This window comes from Ictidomys tridecemlineatus, chromosome 4, assembly GCF_052094955.1.
Source record: "Ictidomys tridecemlineatus isolate mIctTri1 chromosome 4, mIctTri1.hap1, whole genome shotgun sequence".
Taxonomy (NCBI): Eukaryota; Metazoa; Chordata; class Mammalia; order Rodentia; family Sciuridae; genus Ictidomys; species Ictidomys tridecemlineatus.
In genome coordinates, this window is record NC_135480.1 from 203,613,939 (window position 1) to 203,635,377 (window position 21,439).

At 54.5% G+C, this 21,439-nt stretch overlaps 2 protein-coding genes across 5 annotated transcripts; one reads left to right on the forward strand and one right to left on the reverse strand.

The window, feature by feature from the left end:
- The first annotated feature begins 1,059 nt into the window (after positions 1-1,059).
- On the forward strand, positions 1,060-12,055 carry Pkn3 (protein kinase N3). 2 transcript variants are annotated; one of them, XM_040286449.2, is made up of 22 exons: positions 1,060-1,396; positions 3,522-3,750; positions 3,958-4,103; positions 4,420-4,531; positions 4,597-4,724; positions 4,940-5,123; positions 6,118-6,264; positions 6,337-6,446; positions 6,557-6,700; positions 7,113-7,188; positions 7,271-7,439; positions 7,853-7,961; positions 8,070-8,137; positions 8,537-8,600; positions 8,745-8,836; positions 9,205-9,381; positions 10,008-10,070; positions 10,212-10,288; positions 10,873-11,015; positions 11,097-11,204; positions 11,366-11,446; positions 11,557-12,055. In XM_040286449.2, the coding sequence occupies exons 1-22, from the start codon at positions 1,373-1,375 to the stop codon at positions 11,767-11,769; spliced, it is 2,664 nt and encodes an 887-aa protein (XP_040142383.1). In that variant the 5' UTR covers positions 1,060-1,372; the 3' UTR covers positions 11,770-12,055. The 2 variants fall into 2 exon arrangements, with proteins under 2 accessions (XP_040142383.1, XP_021579279.1); XM_021723604.3 differs by lacking the exon at positions 1,060-1,396 and adding an exon at positions 2,533-2,709.
- Positions 11,994-14,551, reverse strand: Zdhhc12 (zDHHC palmitoyltransferase 12). Of its 3 annotated transcripts, XM_021723606.3 has the most exons (6): positions 14,364-14,551; positions 13,473-13,609; positions 13,045-13,119; positions 12,778-12,944; positions 12,692-12,705; positions 11,994-12,644 (listed from the first exon to the last, which is right to left on the reverse strand). In XM_021723606.3, exons 1-6 carry the CDS (start codon positions 14,461-14,463, stop codon positions 12,337-12,339), a joined length of 801 nt encoding a protein of 266 aa, XP_021579281.1. In that variant the 5' UTR covers positions 14,464-14,551; the 3' UTR covers positions 11,994-12,336. The 3 variants fall into 3 exon arrangements, with proteins under 3 accessions (XP_021579281.1, XP_021579282.1, XP_005321105.1); XM_021723607.3 differs by lacking the exon at positions 12,692-12,705 and having other exon boundaries at positions 11,994-12,602; positions 14,364-14,550; XM_005321048.5 differs by lacking the exon at positions 12,692-12,705 and having other exon boundaries at positions 11,994-12,624; positions 14,364-14,547.
- Between the last annotated feature and the right edge of the window lie 6,888 nt (positions 14,552-21,439).

Genomic DNA, 21,439 nt, shown 5'->3' on the forward strand with positions numbered 1-21,439 from the left:
TTATTTAATGTTTTTTTGTGGGCCTCAAACATGGAAGTATTCTACCTAGGAGCCACATTCTCAGCCCTGAGTTGAGTGAATACTATGTATTTTCTAGTCTGCACCACCCCAGCAATGACCATTCCCATTAGAATGTGATTGCTGTTTACTTTTTAACAGGTCTGAGGAAAGGACTAGTTGTGATTAGAATAAGAATAGTGGCAAGGACTTTTAAAGTGGAGCCTGTGTATGTCAACTTGAATAGTTGGTGACATTGTGTACTGAGAATCTACCCAGAGACTAAATGTAGATGGGCTGCAGTGCTGAGAGCCTTAAAGAATTAAGCAGCCCTGGACTTGGTTTCTTGGTTTCGCGTTTCTTGTTGGTTTTCCCATCCTGTACACATTAGATGGATTCTGCTACCTCTGGACTCCTTCCCCTTCTTGTGAGGCAGTGAAGGAAATACTTAACAGCAAACTGTCTAATTCAGCTTCCTGGGTGCACAATGGATAAATGGTCCTGGAGCTGAGAAGTGAACACCTTCCTGTGGAGAGTTATGTGGCATTTGGCTTCCAGAAGTAGTGACATTCACCCGTCAAGTCTAATAAATATTTTTAGTGTTAATTGAACTGATTGTACCTTTGGGCAACTCAAAAAGAGAGTAGCCTTGCTAGTTTGGTTTGTGTTTTTCTTTTTTGATGAGACACAGTCGACTGGGGCTTTTTACTTATAAATGATGAATGATAATAGCTCAGGATAACTCTCAGTTTAAGGAGCCTACTATGCTACTATAGTTCTAGAACTTTTAAGTCTGAGGTGAGAGGATCCCTTGAATCCAGGAGGGATTACCCCATTTGACACCAACGCTAGAGGAGTAGGGGGCAGCAGCCAGGTCGCGGGTATGGGCATGGGGAGAGCCTGGGGAGTAGGAAGAGGCTACCCCAGCAGGGAGGGGGCCCGCTACCCAAGCAGTGCTCTGCGACTGGTAGGGGGCGCTGCCCCCACTCCGGCCGACCCGCGTGAGCACGCGGCGGGGCAAAGCTGGAGGAACCCGGACTGGGGAAATGCCCTTCCTGCCCCTCCATTCCCGGGAGCATCAGTGTCACACCGAGCCGGAACTGCAGCCTCAGGAGACCAGGCGCGGGGCCCATTCCCGCTCAATTCGGACCCGCGGCTGCGCTGCGGTCTCGGATTTAGAAGAGGGGTCTGGGGCGCTGCTGCGACGCGGCCGAGAGGGGGCGCTGGTCGCGCGGGTCTCGGGAGGGGGCGCCCGATCCCGCGTCTTCCGCGCCGCCTCCCGGGAAGTTTCAAGTTTGAAAGCGCTGGCGGAGGAGCCGGGGCTTCCGGAACCGGAGTGGACAAGAGGAGGGGCCCGAGCGGCCCGAGCGGCGCCATGGAGGAGGGGGCGCCGCGGCAGGTGAACGGCGTGGGCGACTCTGGGCTGCGCGGGCCGAGGGGCGCGGGCCGCCTTGTCCACCGTCTCCGGAGTCCAGAGCTCGGCTCGTGGCCCCGCCCCGCTCCCAACCCTCCAGTGTCGCTAACCGCGACGCCTTCTCAGGGCAGACCCCAGCCCCGGGTTAATTAGCTAATGGTCCCTGGGTTCCTCGGAGCCCCTAGTCCGGCTAGCCCAGAGCTTGTCCGAAACTGCAGTGGGCGCTGCCTGGGAGGGCGCCACAGTTCCCTACAATCGGTTCTTCCAGAACTCCAAGGCCCAGGGGAATTATCCGGGAAAGCAAAGAGGGGCCCAGTGGCACTTGGGAAGGTGCCCGGGGGCAAAGAGGTGTGCACGCAGGGGGTAGAGGTCCAGTCTGTGTGCGCTTGTGGGGCGCTCACCCCAGAGCACATGGGGCACATGGGCGATGTGTAAGCCAGAGAGGCGCCCAGCCTAGCCGCGGACTAGAATCTTTGGGTACACAAGGGTTTCCAGAATGTGTGTGTGTGGGAGGGGCTCAAGGCTTCTACCCCTAGTTGGCAGTAGATGTGCTGTGGGCCCAAAGAGCTTAGGGTGTGTGTGTGTGTGTGTGTGTGTGTGTGTGTGTGTGTGTGTGTGTGTGTGTGTGTGTCCCAAAGAGCTTAGGGTGTGTGTGTGTGTGTGTGTGTGTGTGTGTGTGTGTGTGTGTGTAACTCACCGAGGAGGGAGAAGTGGTATCCTATCCCAGAGCAGCTGTGAGATAGGCTTAGACTAGGACATTTGTTTACCAGATAGGGTCCCAGTTCAGAGCAGAAAGGGGAAAGGGTGTGTGTGTGTGTGTCTGTGTGTGTGTGTGTTTGTGTGTCTGTGTGTGTCTTCAGACTTCCAGCCCAGAGCACACCAGCTATGGGGTTCAGGGATGAGGTGTAGTAGGCAGGGACTCCTCCAGTGTCCCCACCCCATGACTTAGGCAGCCTTCAGGGCTGGGTCTCCTCCCTCCCACCCCCTTCCTCCGGAGGTCCTTCTGCCCCTGTTCCAGCCCTAGCCTGTACACATTTTCCAATTTCCTGCAGCCTCCGCCCTGCAGCAAAGGCTGGGTGACTCAGGACCCTGGTGGCTGGTCCCCCAGCTCCAAGAGATCTTTGTTTTCTCAGGCCTTTGGCTTTGGCCCTCTTGCCTGGGGCGGCCAAAGGATTTCCTGAACCTCGCCCTTGCCCTCTGACTGGCTGGCCAAGCGGCCCAGCAGAGACCTGGAGTGGGGGGTGTCTGAGGCTGGGTAGCCACCCTTCCACTGGGCTCAGGAGATGGAACCAAGAGAGGTGAGACAGGGGTTGCTGCGGAGTCCCTTGGGGACATCATGGGTTACTTTGGGCAAGATCAGCTCTGTCACTGGACTGTTTGCAGCGTTGGCCTCTGGAGAGGGGGTTTTCTTCTTCCTGGCTCCAACCAGGTGAATAGTGAAGGAGACTTCTGCTTCCTCCTAGAGCTGAGCTGGGAATGGCTGCCTCTGTGGCATCAGGAAAGCAGAGGAACAGACCTTGGCCTCTTGGGCCATTGACTGCCTTCTCCTTGTGACTTTGGGTGAATTTCTTTTTGGCAGTGAGCTTTTTCTGACTCAAGATTCTACTCTGGTTTCCAGGCTTAGAGAGACTGGGTAGCCAGCAGGGAGAGGCATGGTGGCCTCTTCTCTGTTGCCACTGTAGGCAAGCTGCTTGACCTCTCTGGGTCCATTCCTCATGTGTAAAATGGGAATATTAACCTCTCTAAGGCGCTGAGAGTACAGCTCAGGGGTGGAGTGCTTGCCTAACATTCATGAGGTACCAGGTTCCATTGCCAGCACAAAGATAAAATAAAATCTCTGCTCCTACTTGGTGGGATTACCGTGAGTCCCAGGAGGCAATGTCTGCAGAGCTCTTAGACTAGAACCTGGTACCTGGTAAGCACTTTATGAGCTTTACTTACTTCCCCTTCCTCTTCTCTAAATGGCAGAGGACAGGAACTGCACGTGTGGCTGTGAGGTTTCTATCCCTGAGCTCAGTGGACAGAGAAACCTCCCAAATGTCCCCCTTGGTGCTGTCTACTCCTCTTCCCTGTTGGCTGCAGGTCATGACTCCTCTCCACCCTCCTCTAGCCAGGGCCAGGCCAGAAACCCCCAGAGGATGAGAAAGAGGTGATCCGTCGGGCCATCCAGAAGGAGCTGAAAATCAAGGAGGGTATGGAGAATCTGAGGCGTGTGGCCACAGACCGCCGCCATCTGGGCCACGTGCAGCAGCTGCTGCGATCCTCCAACCGCCGTCTGGAGCAGCTGCATGGCCAGCTGCAGGAGCTGCATGCCCGAGTGTTGCTGCCCAGCCCGGCTGGTGAGTGAGGAGTCAATGGACCCCAAGGGACAGGAGGCTCCAGGTCACCCAACTCCTTGCTTTGGCCCTGACCACTGTATCAGATTGCCACGCTTCTCCTAGTGCCATCCCCAGTATGCCCGGGAGGGGGGGGAGGGAGGAAAGAGTTGGTCACAGGGATCTTGGCTTTGGTGACGGGTTTGTGTGCCCCACACTCCCTGGACACAGAGCCTGTGGCCTCTGGCCCCCGGCTGCAGGCAGAGCAGTCACGGGCTGGGCACCTGGAGGCCCTGCGGAGGCAGTTGCAGGTGGAACTGAAGGTGAAGCAGGGGGCTGAGAACATGATGCACACGTGTGCCAGCGGCACCCCCAAGGTAAGGCCCTTGGGGTCTGATGGGAAGGCATTGTCCCGGCCCCCAATCTGATGGGAGAGGCTTGGCTCTCAGACATCAGGTCAGGTAGAGATCCAGCCCCTATTCTGACAGGGAAATGCAAGCAGCCTTGGGCCCTGTGAGGGAGATACAGTGTCAGCCCTTAATCTGGTGGTGGGAGTAGAGCTTCAAACCCCAGTTGGTGGGAAGGCCTGGCTCTGACCCACAGGCTAACGGGAAGTTTGAACCCTGTTATGGGGTGTTGTGGGGAGACTCTGGCCCAGCCCTGGTCCAAGGGGCATATGTCACATCCCCATAGGAAAGAAAGCTCCTGGCAGCTGCCCAACAGATGCTGCAGGATAGCCAGCTGAAGGTGGCCCTGCTGCGGATGAAGATCAGCAGCCTGGAGGCCAACGGATCCTCTGAGTCAGGTGAGGCCTTTGAAGCAGCGAGGGCTGCTTGGGCTGGGCCAGACCTAAGGCCAGTATCCCTTCAGGCCCTGAGCTTCAGGCAGAGGAGCTACAGCATCGGCTGCGCATTGAGTCAGCCGTGGCCGAGGGAGCCAAGAACGTGGTGAAGCTACTTGGTGGCCGCAGGATACAGGACCGCAAAGCCCTGGCTGAGGTCAGGCCATGTCCCTTCCCCTTGTAGCTTGTGCTTGAGGATCTTCTTATCTCCATTTCACCCTGGGCAGCGGCATGGGGCACCATGGGCTGGCTGCAGGGTGGCAGTGGGAAAAGAGTCGCGTTGTGTCAGACCTCCTGTGGGGGTGTCTTTAGGATGGCAGCTGCCCTCCCTCATGTATCCCATGGCCTGTCCCTGCTTCTGCCCTGGTGTAGGCCCAGCTCCAACTGCAGGAATCCTCCCAGAAGCTGGACCTCCTGCGGCTGGCCTTGGAGAAGCTGCTGGAGGAATTACCTCCTGCCCACCCTCTGCGCAGCAGGGTGGCCCAAGAACTGCGGACTTCAGTGCTTGGGAACAGCCAGCCTTCAGGAATGCTTGTGAAGCCCGTCGCCCTGACAGGTAGACAGGAGTCCCACTGACTTCAGAGTTCCCCTTCCCTTTCAGGGAAGACCCTGAAGCACTTTGGGGAAGAATTCCAGTCCTGACTCCACCACCCATTACCTATGCATCATTGGGCAACTGCTATCTCTTCCCTGAACCTCAGTTTATCAGTCTGAAAAACATGGATAATATTAGCATCCACCCCACAAGGTTACTATGCAAATCCAGTGGCTAGTTGCATGTCCAGTTGCCTGGCACAGTGAGCAGGGACAATGCCATGCTGCTGTTACATATTTATTTATTTATTTTGCAGTACTGAGGATTCCCAGCCACTCTACCACTGAGGGGTGCTCTCCCACTGAACCACATCCCCAGCCCTATTTTGTATTTTATTTAGAGACAGGGTCTCACTGAGTTGCTTAGCATCTCGCCATTGCTGAGGCTGGCTTTGAACTCATGATCCTCCTGCCTCAGCCTCCCAAGCTGCTGGGATTATAGGAGTGTGTTACTGTGCCCGGCTTCCGCTATCCTTTGAGACAAAACTCTTAGGTATCCTAAAATAAGCCCATTCAGTCGGCAGAACAGGTTTTGAACCCATTTGGGGAGTGGGGAATGGCTGGAGCTTCCCTTCATCATTCAAATGGAGTAACTAAGGCTCAGGAAGCAAGTGGGACAGGATAGAACACACCAGGCTTCCCACTCCCTGCCCCAGGCTCTCGTCCCTGCCGTGGCTCACTTGAAGACACAGTGCACTTGATACCCTGAGCACTGGGAGCATCTCATCCCATCCTGTGGCTCCATGCAGCCTGTTTGGGTCTTGCAACTCTGCCAGTGTCCCCGCTTCCCCACGTAGGGATGTTCAGAAGGAAGGAGCCTGTGGTTTGCCCCGGGATGGCAGGTGGCTACTAAGGTCTAATGTGCAGGGGATCTGGGTCAGTCACCTCCTAGAGAGGATGGGGTTCCAGGGGATGTTGGTGATGTCTGATGTGTCTACCCCCATACTTCCCCTCAGGAACACTGCAGGTCCGCCTCCTGGGCTGTAAACAGCTGCTGACCACCGTGCCTGGACGTTCTCCAGTGGCTGTGCTGGCTGGCAGCCCCTCTGAGGGCTGGATCCGAGCCAGAGCCAAGCAGCAGCGTGGTGGAGGTGAACTGGCCAGTGAGTGTGGAGGAGCCCCGGGGCAGGGGCCTCTGCTTGTACTTGTCCTGAGCCCCAGCTCTGGCCTCACAGGGGAGGTGCTGGCTGTGCTGAAGGTGGACAACCGTGTTGTGGGCCAGACAAGCTGGGGACAGGTGGCTGAGCACTCCTGGGACCAGACCTTTGTCATCCCCCTGGAGCGAGTAAGGCTGGCCTTTGTGTGGTTGCGGGTGGTTGCAGGCCACAGGGTGGAAGACAGCCCAGACAGGGGCTGCTAGTGTGCTCTGTCCCTTTCCTGGCCTCTTCGATGTAGGCCCGTGAGCTGGAGATCGGGGTGCACTGGAAGGACTGGCGGCAGCTGTGTGGTGTGGCCTTCCTGAGGCTGGAGGACTTCCTGGACAATGCCTGTCATCAGCTGTCCCTCAGCCTGGTGCCACAGGGGCAGCTCTTTGCCCAGGTGCTAGTGCTCCCTGCCCTCTGACCTGGCGGGCCCCTGGGCACAGGGCTAGGAGAGCCTGCGAGAGTGAGCTCCCCTGCAGAAGAGTGGAAACCGAGGGCCAGAGAGGAGGCTCCAAGACCAAGGATGCCCAGCCACTCTCTAAGGGAAAGTTTGGAGGCCTGTGTCCCTGTCCTGACTCTGCCCTTCTTTATGTGTGACCCTGGTCAAGGACCTCCATTCTCTGAGCCTCCATTTATTCCCTGGCACCAATGAGGACATGGAATCCATTTCTCTGGGTCCTTCTGGCTCTTGTATCCACTGGTGGATACTGGGTGGGAGGATAGGTTGGAATTGGGTCCAAGGTGGAGGAGGGGCCATGGCAGATGGGGTGGGAGGGGACTAGTTTTCAGCCCTGCCCTTGCCCCTGCAGGTGACCTTCTGTGATCCTGTTATTGAGAGAAGGCCCCGTCTGCAGAGACAGAAACGCATTTTCTCTAAACGCAGAGGTGTGTGGGGGCAAGGGTTCTATGCTGGAGGCGGCAGGTCTGGGGCCACAAGGTCCTGAGACCAGATGCTCCTCTGCCACAGGCCAGGACTTCCTGAGAGCGTCCCAGATGAATCTCAGCATGGCAGCCTGGGGGCGCTTGGTCATGAACCTGCTGCCCCCCTGTAGCTCACCAAGTACCATCTCCCCACCTAAGGGGTGCCCTCACTCTCCAGCTACACACCGTGAAACCTCCAACCCTGCTCCCCCCAGGTGAGGAGCCAGCTCGTGCCAGACTGTACACTTCTTTGCTGTGTCTGACTCTCTCCAGGCTCAGTTTGTGTCTTTATGTCCCTGTTGCTCTCTATTTTTTGCGGGGAGGGGTGTGCCAGGGATTGAACTCGGGGCCACTCAACCACTGAGCTACATCCCAGCCCTATTTTGTATTTTACTTAGAGACAGGGATTCACTAAGTTGCTTAGTGCCTTGCTTTTGCTGAGGCTGGCTTTGAACTCCTGATCCTCCTGCCTCAGCCTCCTGAGCCCGTGGGATTAACGGGCCTGTGCCAGTGTACCCAACCGTGTTGCTCACTTTCTGACTGTCTGTCTCTTCACATGGCTATAAGTCTTTCTCATGAATTGCTCCGTCATCTTGGTCTTGATTCTGTGTCTGCTTCCTCCCTACAGCGATTTCCTGCCCAAGAAGACCTCCTTGGGAGAAGAGATGAAGCCCCCACCCAAGCCCCCACGCCTCTACCTGGCCCAGGAACCAAACCTGGAGGAGACTCCAGTGCCGGTGGGCAGGGCTGGTGGAAGGGGCAGCTGGTGGTGTTGGTGGGAGGGTGGCAGGCCAGTGGGAAAGCAGGGAAGGTGTGTCTGAGCCCCCTGTGCCCTGCTCTCACAGTGCACCAAACGCCCACACATGGCGCCTAGGACTGGACGCACACCCACCCCTCCAGCCTCACCTGTCAGGTACCCATGGGCTCAGGGTCACCTGGAGATGGTCTCAGCTCCCCTGAGTGTGTGTGCAGCCAAGCATCCCTCGCTCCTTGGCTCCTTGGGGGCAGGCCCTGGCTCACGCAGGTTCTTGCTTATTTGCTGAACCGTGTCATTGAGCTCTGGCTGCATGCTTTGCTGCAGGGCTCTCCCGCAAGCACAGAGGTGGGACAGCCCAGGCTGGGACATGGGTGGTTGGAAGGAGCTTAGCTGGGGTCCCAGCCCTGGTCCTACAGGTTTTTTGTTTTGTTTTGTTGTTCATTTTCTTTTTCCGGTGGTGCTAGGGGTGGAACCTGGGCCTTGCACATGGTAGGCAAGCTCTCCCACTGAGCACGCCCCTAGCCTCCTCTGTCTGGTGCCTTTTCTCTCTTGCAGGAAAGCCCCCCAGCTTCAGGACTTCCGCTGCTTGGCTGTGCTGGGCCGGGGACACTTTGGGAAGGTAGTGGGCTGAGGGGGCAGTGGAGCAGGTGGGCAGACCCCAGCACATTAGTGAGGAGATGCTGGGTCCTGGAGGCAGTGCCTGGGGAGGTGGAGTCTCCCCCTGTCTTGCTCACCTGGAACCCAGCTTCTCTCTGGTCCCCAGGTTCTTCTGGTTCAGTTCAAGGGGACAGCGAAATACTATGCCATCAAGGCTCTGAAGAAGCAGGAGGTGCTGAGCCGTGATGAAATCGACAGGTGTGTGGTGGGACCAGTGTGGGCTCCAAGTACCCGGGCATTGGCATTGGAGGTACCCAGGGTGGCTGGCCTGGGTTGTGGGCATCCAGACAGCATTTAAAAGCCCTGGGTCTACTAGGCCTGGCACCTGTAGTTGTAAACTATGCTCTTGGGCAGGGCCCCCTTTTCTCTTAGCACCTGTCCTCTTCCGTGACATGGGGCCATGGTAGTTGTGCAGGCTCAGGACCTTTGTGAGCCCTTTGTCCACAGAAACCATCACACTGCTTGCCTGGCACTTTGTACACCCTGTGGGCAGGGTGCTGGGTGGGTGGCAGGGTAGAGCCCCCAGAAGCTGTCTATCCCTCTGAGACCCACACGCTCCCCTGCAGCCTCTACTGTGAGAAGCGGGTCCTGGAGGCCGCAGGCCGTGCGGGGCACCCCTTCCTGCTCTCCCTCGCTGCCTGCTTCCAGACTGCCAGCCACGTCTGCTTTGTGACTGAGTTTGTGCCTGGAGGCGACCTCATGATGCAGATACATGAAGATGTCTTCCCTGAGCCCCAGGCCTGGTGGGTTTTCCTGCCTGCATCTTCTAGCAAACTCCCTGGTTCCCTGTCCCTTCATCCCGCTGCTCCCTGGGTACCCATCAGCAGAACAGCATAGAGTCAGACCTGGCTCAACTCCCATGGCATTCATGACCTCTGTTCATGCAGCTGTGGGTTTGTCATCACTCCTTTATAGGAGTGTTGGGGAGATGTCAGTAATGCTTATAAATCACTGGCATAGAGACCGGCAGCTGGAGTTATTTTTTGCTGTCCAGGGCTGGCGCTGGAGTTAGAAAGGCCTAACTTGGTCTGTTAGTTCTGCCCCTAGCTTTTGACTCTGGGCAGGTCCCCTACTGGAGTCTCAGGTCCTTATTTGAATAAAAGACATGGTGAGCATCCCCCGAGACTTCGGGGAGGGTTCCAGGAAAGTAAGGTATGTGGGGCACTTGGCATAGATCCTGGCACAGTTGAAGACTCCAGGAAGGATAGGTCGTTATTGTGCAGCAGCCTTAGCACAGTCTGGGTCCTGTTGTCTGGAGAAGCCCTTCAGCCCAGACATGAGGATCCTCTGTCCCATCTCTCACCCACATCTGAATTCACCTTCCTGGTACCTGGCCTGGGCCTGAGTTCTCCCCCACACCCCCCTCCAGCTTCTACCTGGCCTGTGTGGTCCTGGGGCTGCAGTTCTTACACGAGAAGAGGATAATTTACAGGTACCCTTTTCCCTGGAGGTGCTGAGGGCAGTAAGGGTAGGCAGTAAGGATACTAACCCACTCCTGGGCTGCTCTAGGGACCATTGGTGGTCCCTGGGCCTCAGCCTTCTCAGCCTCTTTTGTTTGTCCCCCTGCCCTCAGGGACCTGAAGCTGGATAATCTTCTGCTGGATGCCCAGGGCTTCCTGAAGATCGCAGACTTTGGGTTATGCAAGGAAGGTGGGGCCACCTGTCCAGGTCCACACTCCACTCCTCACTAAGCAGCAGATACCTCTCGTCCAACCCCCAGGCCTCCTGGCGAAGGACTTGGAATGCTGGCCCTTCCTTCCTAGCCTAGACTTGGTCAGAGGAGAATCTGTGGTTAGGGCTGGGGAGGGAGTTGAGACCTGCCTCTCACGTGACTTTGGCCTGTGGGTTTGGCTGAGACTTAGCTCCCTTATGCAGTCCAATGACCACCTCATGACCATGCCACTTTCGTGTGGGGCAGGGCTTGTCTTGGGCTTGGCTACCTGGGATCTTAAGGTTTGGCATTGATTTTTTTTTTTTTTTTTGGTGGTGGTACTAGAGATTGAACTTGAGGGCATTCTACCACAAAGCTACATCCCAGTCCTTTATTTATATTGAGACCGGCCCTCACTAATGTACTGAGGCTGGCCTTGAATTTGAGATCTTTCTGCCTCAGGCTCTCAGTAGCTGGGATTACAGGCCTGCGCCACCAGGTCCAGCTGACATTGATTCTTATCACAGAAGTTATAGTGAACAGGTCACACTAAGCAGGCATTGGTATGGATGATGGTCTGCAGGGATCGGCTTTGGCGACCGGACAAGCACCTTCTGTGGCACCCCAGAGTTCCTGGCTCCTGAGGTGCTGACTCAGGAGTCCTACACACGGGCTGTGGACTGGTGGGGGCTGGGAGTGCTGCTCTACGAGATGTTGGTGGGTGAGGTAAGGATGGGTGCGACTGCTGGGGCCTCAGGTAGGGTGGAATGAAGTGGCGCATATACCCACTGAGTCCCATTTCTACAGTGCCCGTTCCCAGGAGACACGGAAGAGGAGGTGTTTGACTGCATCGTCAATTCAGATGCCCCATACCCCCACTTTCTGTCTGTGCAAAGTCTAGAGCTCATTCAGAAGGTAGGCACTGTGGGGTGAGGGCTGGGCCTGACAGCTACTATGGCTTGCATGCCTCTCACTACCATGCTCGGGGCCCTGTGGCGCTGCTCACATGGGTACCTGTGGAGGGCAGACAGTGCCTAGGTGGAGCACCCCGAGTACACACCTGCCCTCCTGCCCAGCTCCTCCAGAAGTGCCCAGAGCAGCGCCTGGGGGCAGGCAAGCAGGATGCCGAGGAGATCAAGGTGCAGCCCTTCTTCAGGGTGAGTGGCTTGGACCATAATGGTCTCTGGTGCTTGGTATGGGGGAAACCTGGGGTGACCCCCGGGGACTCTGTTCCTACCATCTCAGGCACCTCTGCCCTTGTCCCCAGACTACTGACTGGCAGGCCCTGCTCACTCGCACAATCCAGCCCCCCTTCGTGCCCACGCTTTGCGGCCCAGCAGACCTGCGCTACTTTGAGGGAGAGTTCACAGGGCTGCCACCGGCTCTGACCCCACCTGCCCCTCGAAGGTCCCTTACCACCTGCCAACAGGCTGCCTTCCAGGACTTTGACTTCGTGTCCGAGAGATTCCTGGGGCCCTGAGGGCTCCCCCACACCTTTGCCCATGCCCCTAGACTACTGGAACCCCCACTTGCCCATCTGTGTGCCCACCCAGAGGCCCAGGTTTATAAGCTGTAGGACTCGCGGTGGCAGCCAGAGGGCTACTGTGGTGGACTTTGCTCACTGAGCAAAGTGTGTCCTCTGCCCTTCCTCCCATCTCTCTTCTTCCTGGCCAAAACTGGACCAGAGAGGGTACACAGTAAGGAGTGGCTTGATTTGTCTTTAATATTTGACTTGCTTTATGGATTATTAAATTTGAAAAACTGTGCCCTGGAGGCAGCCTGGTTTGGGGGTAGGGTGGAGTCTGGGGTGCCTTGGTGCTGGAACCCCAATTAGGTCCTCTTTTCTTTCTTCCTTGGGAAGACAGAACCAGCCACTGTCTTGATGCTCTGCTTTGAGGCCAGGGAGGGTGGGTGGGAGTGAGGAGCTCCAGGCCCTCCAAGGGCTGACTCCAGCTAGGTATGGTTCCTCTGGTTTTCAGGCACAAGGTGGCAGCTCTGCCTCCAGCAAACCTAAACAGCCTGGCTGTTGCCCTCCTCCACTTCCTCCTCAGCCCAGAGGGTCTCCCAGGACCCTGAGGGCCATCCACAGAAGAAGTGGGCCAGGTTGCGGGTCAGGCCACGGTTGAAAGGGTTGCTGGGGCGCTGGCGGAGGTAGGCAATACGGTGTGAGGAGATGAACTCCCAGGTGGTGGTGTTGCTGGCCACCAGATAGAGGTGTGAGGCCAGGAGCAGGCCAGCCACCAGTGAGAAGAAGGACAGCAGCAGGAAGGTGGCAAACAGAAGGCCTCTGGACCGCAGCCACAGCCCCCAGGGCTGGAAGAACTGGAGGCCAGACCTGCAGGACAGGGACAGGGACTCAGAGACAGGAGAAGGCAGGGTGCCCCCATCCCTCTCAGCTGGGCCCAGGGAGCCCTGGCTCTACACACCTGTGGGTACATGCTGCCCATGCTCCCTCCATGCCCTGGGTGGCAGTGGTACCTACACCTACCATGCCAGGTACAGGCCCCACAGAAGAACCACCAGCTGCAGTGCCAGGTAGGCCACGAAGAGCGGGTGATTGCGTTCCCCCACACAGTTCTCCATCCAGGGACAGTGATGGTCATAGCGGCGGACACAGCGGCGACAATCACGACAGTGTCGGGCCCGCAGGGGCTGCTGTAGGCACAGAGAGGGATGAAGACCAGGGTCAGGGCCTGAACTTGGGAGGTCAGAGTACTGGGGCAGAAGGTCCCATGGGGGTCCCTGCATCACCCACCAGCACCAGGCAGTATCTGCAGCGTCGAAGGGCAATCCCCTGTGGAACCATGGCTGTCTGTTCCTCCTTGGGCTCCTGAAAATAAGGGACAGAGAACGAGATAGGGTCTCCTTAGGAGGTAGATGACACTGGTAGGCATCTTCCTTGGGGGCCAGCTTACTCTGGTTGTGGAGTTTGGGGCTCATCCCATGTAGGTGGGTAGAGCAGAGCACCCTACACTGAGTAAAGCTATGTGACCTTTGCAAGGTTCATCTCTCTGGGCCTTGGTGACTTTCTTATTGCAAGATAAGGGTCTAGAGCTGGCAAGACAGTTTACTGAGATGCCCCACAAAAGCCCATAGAATAAGGCCCGTCATAGAGGCTGTTACTGGGCCTTGGGTCCCTACTGTCTGGAAGAGGAGTTCAGGCTCCCAGGGGCCCCTGGTTACCTGGGGCTGGGGCTGAGTATTCACATAGCCAGGATCCATAAGCGACACAGCCAGGTAGAGCAGCAGGGAGCCCAGCACCAGGAACAGGAAGGTAAGGGGCAGGAGCAGCTCCCCCTGCTCTTCCCATTGCCGCAGCTCTGGAGAGACCAGAGGACAGTGAGGCTGGTCCCCCAGAGCAGAACGGGAGGGGCAGGGCTGGAGGTGAGGAGGATTTCAGGGAGGTGAGAGGGCTGAGGACAGCAGGGTGTGGACAGCTCTGATGCCCTTGGTTATAAAAGGGAGCAGAGAATGAAGGGAAGCTTTTGAGGGACATCCTTTCCTGATGGAGAGACTTGAGCAAATTTTTAGGCTAAAGCGGGTGGGGGCTCACTGTGGCAGATAAAGGTGGTGGGTAGGGGACTCCAGAGGAGAATGATGGGATGCAGGTGGGTGGGTAAATGGGTGCTACTATGGGACTCTGGAGACGGGCCCCTCCCTTACCGGAGTATTCCCTTGCCTGAGATTGGGAAGCCCGAACTGGGATGCCAGTCCGTGAATGTAGGTGATCCTACTAATCTCATGAATAGGGGGATTGGGAGTCAATTCCTTGGAAGGCTGGAGTCTGGTCCAGGGTCATGGAAATGGGAGCTCTAGTCGATCCTTTAGTGTTTCTTGGGATGGACAGGGCATCTGGCAGTAATCAGGAAGATGCTGGGATTAATTAAGAATGAACTGGTCATCAGGGGAGAGCAGGTGGCTGGGGGAATGACGGATGGGGAGAGGGCCTGGAGCTGGCGGAAACGGGGTGAATCTCGGGCTCTCTGGGGAATAGGTGGGGGGCCTGGTGAGACCCAAACGTGCGAGGCACTACACGGGATCGGATGGGTCCGGGTCGCTCGGGGTCCGGCTCACCGGTATCGTGCAGGAAAAGCACCAGCGTGATCCCCCAGGTCAGCACGGTGTGGCCGGTTCGCACCAGGACCCCAGGGCTGAGGAGCGCCCAGGGCGCCATCGCCAGGGCCGGGGCCCCACCCGGAAGACGCGCCGGGAGGAACCGGCCCTGGGAGAGGGGCCGCGGTCGCCCTGGGATTGGCGGATCCGGGTGGTGGGCAGGGCCGAATTGGCGCAGGGAGGCTGCCTATTGGATGACAGCTGCGGCCGAGTGGGCCCTCAAGCCAACAGGTGCCTGAGGAGGCTGAGGGCGGGGCCGGCGCGCGCGCAGCCGGTAACTCCCCCAACTCCAGCCCCCACCAGCCAGGTAACTTTTCAAAGCCCCTGAGCAGGCGCGCGGCTCGAGCCGTTCTCTCGGGCCCCGCCCCCACGGCCTCGCGCATGCGTGCAGATCCCTAAGCGCCCCGCAGTTCCGGGACCTTGACATGATTCCAGCGGGCAAAATTGTGCCCATCTCAAAAGTGTGATGGTTAAGACGTCAAAAGAGACAGAGCCTGCCCTACGTTGCTCCGGGACGGCATTCTTACCTCCTTCAGTTCGTTTTCGAATATCGCAGACGTTTGAAGGAAAAGTGGAGGTCCTTGGTGCGGATTCTGGCTGAGAGGCCCACCTTTTGGTTAGTGTCAGAAATACTGACTCTGCCTCTTCCTCCCTGACTGTTCCCGGGCGAGTGTCCGAACTCCCCTGAGCTGTTTTCTATCTGTATAACGGGGATGATAACAGTACCCCCCACCTCCCAAGGTGATTGGAGGATTAAGTACTGGAAGTGCCCCACCTGGCGCTCCTGCTGTTCTAAGCCAGCACCTGCTCCCAGCCCGACTGCTCTCCCTTACAGCCCTGATTCTAGCACACCTCCCACTGATGCCAGCCCTGATTCTAGCACACCTCCCATCTTAAGCCTCCCACTCCTGCAGTGCAGTCTTCGGACATGTATTGCCTTGGCCAGTTCAACATCTCCCTTTAAAAAAAATTGTTTTTAAGATGTTGATGGACCTTTATTTTATTCACGTGCTAGGCAAGCGCTCTACCACTCAGCCCCAGCCCTCAACATTCCCTTTTCTATGGAGGAAATGATATCTCAATCCAGCATGGCTCTAGTAGGATTGCCCATCACTCCATAGCAAGAGCAGGGCATGGGCATGTGACTCAGCAAGGGCAATCACTCCATGAGATTGATTGCTGAAAAAGGGACATTCTTTTGGATTCAAGCATAAATAATAGGATATAAAGGCATCTTTACATGGAGAGATCCTATCTGGCAGGAGCTAATAGGCCAGCTTATAGGGACATGAATATAAGCAGCATTAAAAGAAAGAGTGAGTCTTAGAATGTTTTCCCTCCCCCTCTGGATCCAGCTATGCCTGAAGCTGGTATTGTCTCTAAGTTGCCCCTTGCATTCATCAATGAATTTCCCACCTTGACTATCCTGGTCAGTTCAAGTTGAGTGTCTGTCACTTGCAACTCAGTCTTGATTACTGTGATAGGTATGTTACTTAATGTACCCAGTGGAGAACTCTAGTACATTATCCAATCAACAGATAATTCTCAGGCTTTAAAAAAAAAAAAATATATATATATATATATATAGTTGTTGATGGACTTTATTGTCTTTATTTTTATGTGGTGCTGAGAATTGAACCCAGTGTGTCACACATGCTAGGTGAGCATACTACCACTGAGCCACAACCTCAGCCCCTAGTTCTCAGGCTTTTATGAGTAAGGCATTATGCTGATGACAAGCTGATCAACTAAAGAGTTAGGATTTTTTAAATGTTTATTTTGTTTTTATGTAGTGCTGAGGATCAAACCTCACACATGCCAGGCAGGCGCTGTACCACTGAGCCATAATCCCCAGCCCCTAGGATAGATTTTGATTAGTGTTATACCATTGCAACATGGAAGAGGACCCAATGTGAACTAACTCAACTTCTATTTGTGTACCCTGACATTTAAAAGGTAGAATGAGCCAGCGACTCAGGAATTTGAGGCAAGATCCCAAGTTCAAGGCCAACCTAAGCATCTTAGCAAGACCCTAAATAAAACTAAAAACAACCAGGTGCAGTGGTACATGCCTGTAATCCCAGCAGTTTGGGAGGCTTGGGCAGCTTAGGCAGGATTGCAAGTTCAAAGCCAGCCTCAGCAACTTAGTAAGGTCCTAAGCAACTCAGTGAGACCTTGTCGGTAAATAAAATATTAAAAAAGGGCTGTGCATGTGGCTCAGTGGTTAAATGCCCATGAGTTCAATCTCTAGTACCAAAAAATAAATAAATAAAATAAAACAGGACTAGGAGTGTGGCTCAGTGGCAGAGTACTTGCCCAGCATGTGCAAGGCCCTGGGTCCAGGCACCAGTACTGCAGAAGTAAATAAATAAAAATAAAAGGTAGAATGAGGGAGTAGGGAAAGGGAACCTAGGGGATTTGAGCAGTCAGGGAAATGAAAAATGGCAAAGTTTTGATCAATGCTGATGCTGGGAGGCCAGCCCTGTGTCCATAAGGGTGGACTCAGGATTCCAGCCTCCGGTGGCCTCTGCGGATCACATTTCAGAGGAGCAGCTCTCTGGTTCTTGAGAATGCCTCTCCTGAGTTGTAGGAGATAGATTCACATTTATAAAGGCACAGAGGAAGGATTCACCATCATAAACCCTTTCAGTAAGTGCTCCGAGGGTCTTGCGGGGCAAGGGTTCTGGTGCCAGGTGTTGTCGAGGAAAAACTCAAGTTCTTTTGGCAGCCTTGAGCTTTCCTACACGGGCAGTTAAAGGGATCTAGAGTTGGCTGTCCTAGGGATTCGACCTTGAGATGTTAGGCACTATGTTAATGTTTGTCAGGGAGGGGAGTGAATAAAATCATGTGGGTTAAGAGTCAGTAGTTTTTTTGTTTGTTTGTTTGTTTGTTTTTAGTTGTAGTTGGACACAATATCCTTATTTTATTTCTCTATTTTTATGTAGTGCTGAGGATTGAACCCAGGGCCCCGCACGCTGGGGAGCGCTCTACCCCTGAGCCACAATCCCAGCCCAAGAGTCTGTTGTTTTTATAGACCAAGGTTGGGGGCCTGTCAGGAAGAGGCAGAGCATAGCAAGCTGGCTTGTCTCTCCTGGAGCCCAGACTCTGAACTAGAAAGGAAGCAGCTGGGACTGATCTGTCACACTGATGGCAAAGCCCTTGGGAGAACAGCCCCCAGGCCATCCTGTGTGTGTTCCTTCTGAGGCCTGGAGTTCCAGCTGGTCCTCATTCTGGGAGCCCAGCTTCACTACAGGGTGGGTCTCTGCTGCCTGCACCTGAAACATCTGAACCAAGCCAGAGTTCAGACTGAGCTCTGCCTTTGTGGAGCTTGTATCTTACTGGGGCAGAGATAAGAAGAAATCAGGAGCTGGGTTATGGCTCGTTGATAGAGCCCTTGCCTACCATGCACAAGGTCCTGGGTTCCATCTTCAGCACCACAGAAATGGAAAACAAAAAAAAAGTGGCTGGGGGGCATCCAGTGGGTCTAGTTTGATGATCCTGGCCTGGGCCCCCTTAGCCCTCTTATATGAAGGTTGTATTCTTGAACACCTTTTGCTTGCTATTGAACTTCATATAGAAATTTGCACTGATTCTGATTCCCAGGGGAGATCACAATTCTCATGGAGCTCTGCAAAATGACTCTCTGGTTGAGATATTAGTCTTCTTTTGAAGAAGTGGGTCATGTTTGAGGACCCCAACTGGAAAAATATAATTTCTTCACCAGTGAAACATCAGATTTGACCTGAGTTGTAGCAAATATTCCAAAGCTGGCTTTGGATGTGTCTCCCCCAAAATTCATGTGTTGAAGTTCAGCTTCTTTGGTATTGAGAAGTGGGACCCTGGGGAAGTGATTAAATCACAGGGCTCCACTCTCATGAATTGGATTAGTACCTTGTAAAAGGGCTGGAGGCAACGAGGTTAACCCCCTTTGCCCTTCTGCTGTGATCTGCCCTGTGAGGACAGGAGGGCATAGCATTCCTCCTCTCTGGAGGATTCAAGGCATCATCTTGGAAGCAGAGAGCAGCTTCCATCAGATACCAGTCTTCTTGTTGCCATTTTGATCTTGGACTTTCCAGCCTCCAGAACTGAGAAATAAATTTCTGTTCTTATTAAAAAAAATAATTGAACATGGATACATTTATTTTATTTATTTTTTAAGACATTTTTTTGGTTGTATATGGATACAATACCTTTGTTTTGTTTATTTTTATGTGGTGCTGAGGATCAAACCCAGTGCCTCACACAGGCTAGGCAAATGCTCTCCCACTGAGCCACAATCCTAGCTCCTATTTATTTTTTTAGGTGGGGTCTTGCTCTGTTGTCCAGGCTGCATCAAACTCCTGGGCTCAAGTGATCTTCCTTCCTCAGCCTTCATAGTAGCTGGGATACCGGCACGGGTCACTGCTCAGCCCCTTCCTTCCTTCCTTCCTTCCTTCCTTCCTTCCTTCCTTCCCTCCCTCCCTCCCTCCCTCCCTCCTTCCCTCCCTCCCTCCCTCCTTCCCTCCCTCCCTCCTTCCTTTCTTCCTTCCCTCCCTCCCTCCCTCCTTCCTTCCCTCCCTCCCTCCCTCCTTCCTTCCCTCCCTCCCTCCCTCCCTCCTTCCTTCCTTCCCTCCCTCCCTCCCTCCTTCCTTCCTTCCCTCCCTCCCTCCCTCCCTCCCTCCCTTCCTTCCTTCCTTCCCTCCCTCCCTCCCTCCTTCCCTCCCTTCTTTCAGAGCCAGAGACACTGTATCACTGAGCCACATGCCCAGCCCATTTTATTTTTTATTTTGAGACAGGGTCTTGCTAACTTTCTGAGGTTGGCTTCAGAGTCCTCCTGCCTCAGTCTCTTGAGTTGCTGGGATGATAGGTGTGCACGCCATCATGCCCCCATTTTTTTGTTTTGTACTGGAGACTGAACCCAAGGATGCTTTGCCACTAAGCTATATCTCCAGCCTTTTTTTTTTTTTTTTAAATTTTGAGACAGGGTCTCAAAAAAGTTGCTGAGGTGAGGCTCAAACTTGTGAGCCTCCTGTCTCAGCCTCCCAAATTGCTGAGATTACAGGTGTGCACCACAGCATCCAGCCTCAATATCTATTATTTAGAGCTTACCAACCTCATGTTTTGTTATAGCAGCCCAGACACTCCCCTGTTTTCCACTCATCCAGCAAGTGTTTTTAAAAAAATATTTATTATTTTTTAGTGGTAGGTGGACACAATATCTTTTATTTTTATGTGGTGCTAAGGATTGAACCCAGGGCCTCACACATGCTAGGTGAGCACTGTACTGCTGAGCCACAATCCCAGCCCAATTTTTTTTTTTTAATATTTGGTAGTTGTAGATGGATACATTTATTTATGTATGGATTCAATACATTTATATATGTACATTTATATATGTATTGTATACACAATACAATTTTATTTATTAATTTTATGTGGTGCTGAGAATTGAACGCAGTGCCTCAAATGTGCTAGGCAAGTGCTCTAGCACTGAACTATAACTATAACCCCAGCCCATCCAGCAAGTTTTTTAAAAAAATTTATAATTATAGATGGACAGAATGCCTTTATTTTATTTATTTTTGATTTACTGCTGAGGATTGAACCCAGTGCTCATACATGCTAGGTAAGTGCTCTGCCACTGAGCTACAGCCCCAGCCCCCAATCCAGCAAATTTTAAATGAGCATCCCCATGTGCAGGGTTCTGGGCTGTGCCACAGCAGAGCCTTAACGTTGCCTGTTGCTTGCATTTCAGCACAAGACGCAAAGTAACTTCAGCCCCATGAAGTCACAGGCACTGTGATGGGGTTTGCAGGAAATAGTAGGTGTTGGGGCCGGGGGGCCGGGGGAGTGGTGCCTGGCGGAGCCACTCTGCCTCTCAGGATCTCAGCATCCCTATCCGTGAGGACTACGTGGAAGAAGAGTGTACACAAAGCTCACAGCAAAGAGCCTGGCACACAGAAGAAAGGCTCTGCAATGCCAGCGGCCACTGGCAAGTACCTGGCAGATGGTACCCATATTCCCTCCCAGAAACGGATCATGCACCAGGATTCCAAGGCAAACCTCTGTTGCTGATACCCTTTCTCCCCAGGCCTGATGGATGGCTAGCAGCTGGGGACTCTTTTCAGTACTGGGGATTGGACCAGGGGCGCTTAACCACTGAGCAATATCCCCAGCGCTGGATTACAGATGTGCGCCACTGTGCCTGGCAGCACAGAACTCTTCCCTGGGAAGAGAGAAACCTGTGCAGGGGATGAGGAGGATGGAGGAGGCACCCTCAGCTCCTGGAATGTCTCAGCCTCCAGTGCCTTGCCTCACATGGAGACTAGGGCCACACCTCACCATGGCCTGTAGGGAGTGTGACCCTATCATCTGCTATTCCCATTGGCACCTCAGGGAAGGAGAGAACCTGGACGTACCCAGGACTCTGTGGACAGTGTCGGAGCCTGGCCGCCTCACTGTGGACCAGCGACTTCCCCTCCCCTCCTGCTGCCACCCTTGCTCCTTTCATGCTGCCGCAGCCCATGCCACTCTTCTCCCTGGCAGGTCCCCCATCTAGGATGCGTAGGCCCCCAGGCGGGCTCCGTCTTTCTTCTGGGTTCAGCTCAGCTGTCTCCTCTTAGGAGAAGCCTGCGGGCTCCTTGGGGAGCAGGCGCTGGCTCCCTGTCCTCAGCCCCGCAGCCATGTCCCCACCTAGCAGTCTGCAGGAGGTGCCTTCTCCCAGGGGTCCCACAGGGTTGTGACCTCCTATTTACCAACGGCCTGTCTCATCTGGGCAGGGGCCCTGTTGGTCAGTGGCCAGCCTTGACCTGGGTGTCTAGACATGGATGTGACAAAAATGTGAAGGAAATATATATTCTACCCTCAACCTGCCACCTGTCCCCAACCTATAGTTGATTTGTTCTGAGGACAGGGCACAAATCCCCAGACACAGCCCTCCTTATCAATAAACTACCCACATTCCAGACCCCTGCCAAGATGCCCCCCAGGCCAGCACTCTCAGCCCCTCTGCAGGAAAGACGCTCTTAAAACAAACAAACAAACAAAAAGACACTCTG

Coding starts and splice junctions, on each gene's coding strand:
- Pkn3 (XM_040286449.2), top strand. CDS start 1,373: ATGGAGGAGGGGGCGCCGCGGCAG. Junction 8,601..8,744: donor GCCGGGGACACTTTGGGAAG/GTAGTGGGCTGA, acceptor TCTGGTCCCCAG/GTTCTTCTGGTTCAGTTCAA. Junction 10,289..10,872: donor CTTTGGGTTATGCAAGGAAG/GTGGGGCCACCT, acceptor GATGGTCTGCAG/GGATCGGCTTTGGCGACCGG.
- Zdhhc12 (XM_005321048.5), bottom strand. CDS start 14,463: ATGGCGCCCTGGGCGCTCCTCAGCCCTGGGGTCCTGGTGCGAACCGGC. Junction 13,120..13,472: donor ATACTCAGCCCCAGCCCCAG/GTAACCAGGGGC, acceptor CCTTATTTTCAG/GAGCCCAAGGAGGAACAGAC. Junction 12,945..13,044: donor GCAGATACTGCCTGGTGCTG/GTGGGTGATGCA, acceptor CTGTGCCTACAG/CAGCCCCTGCGGGCCCGACA.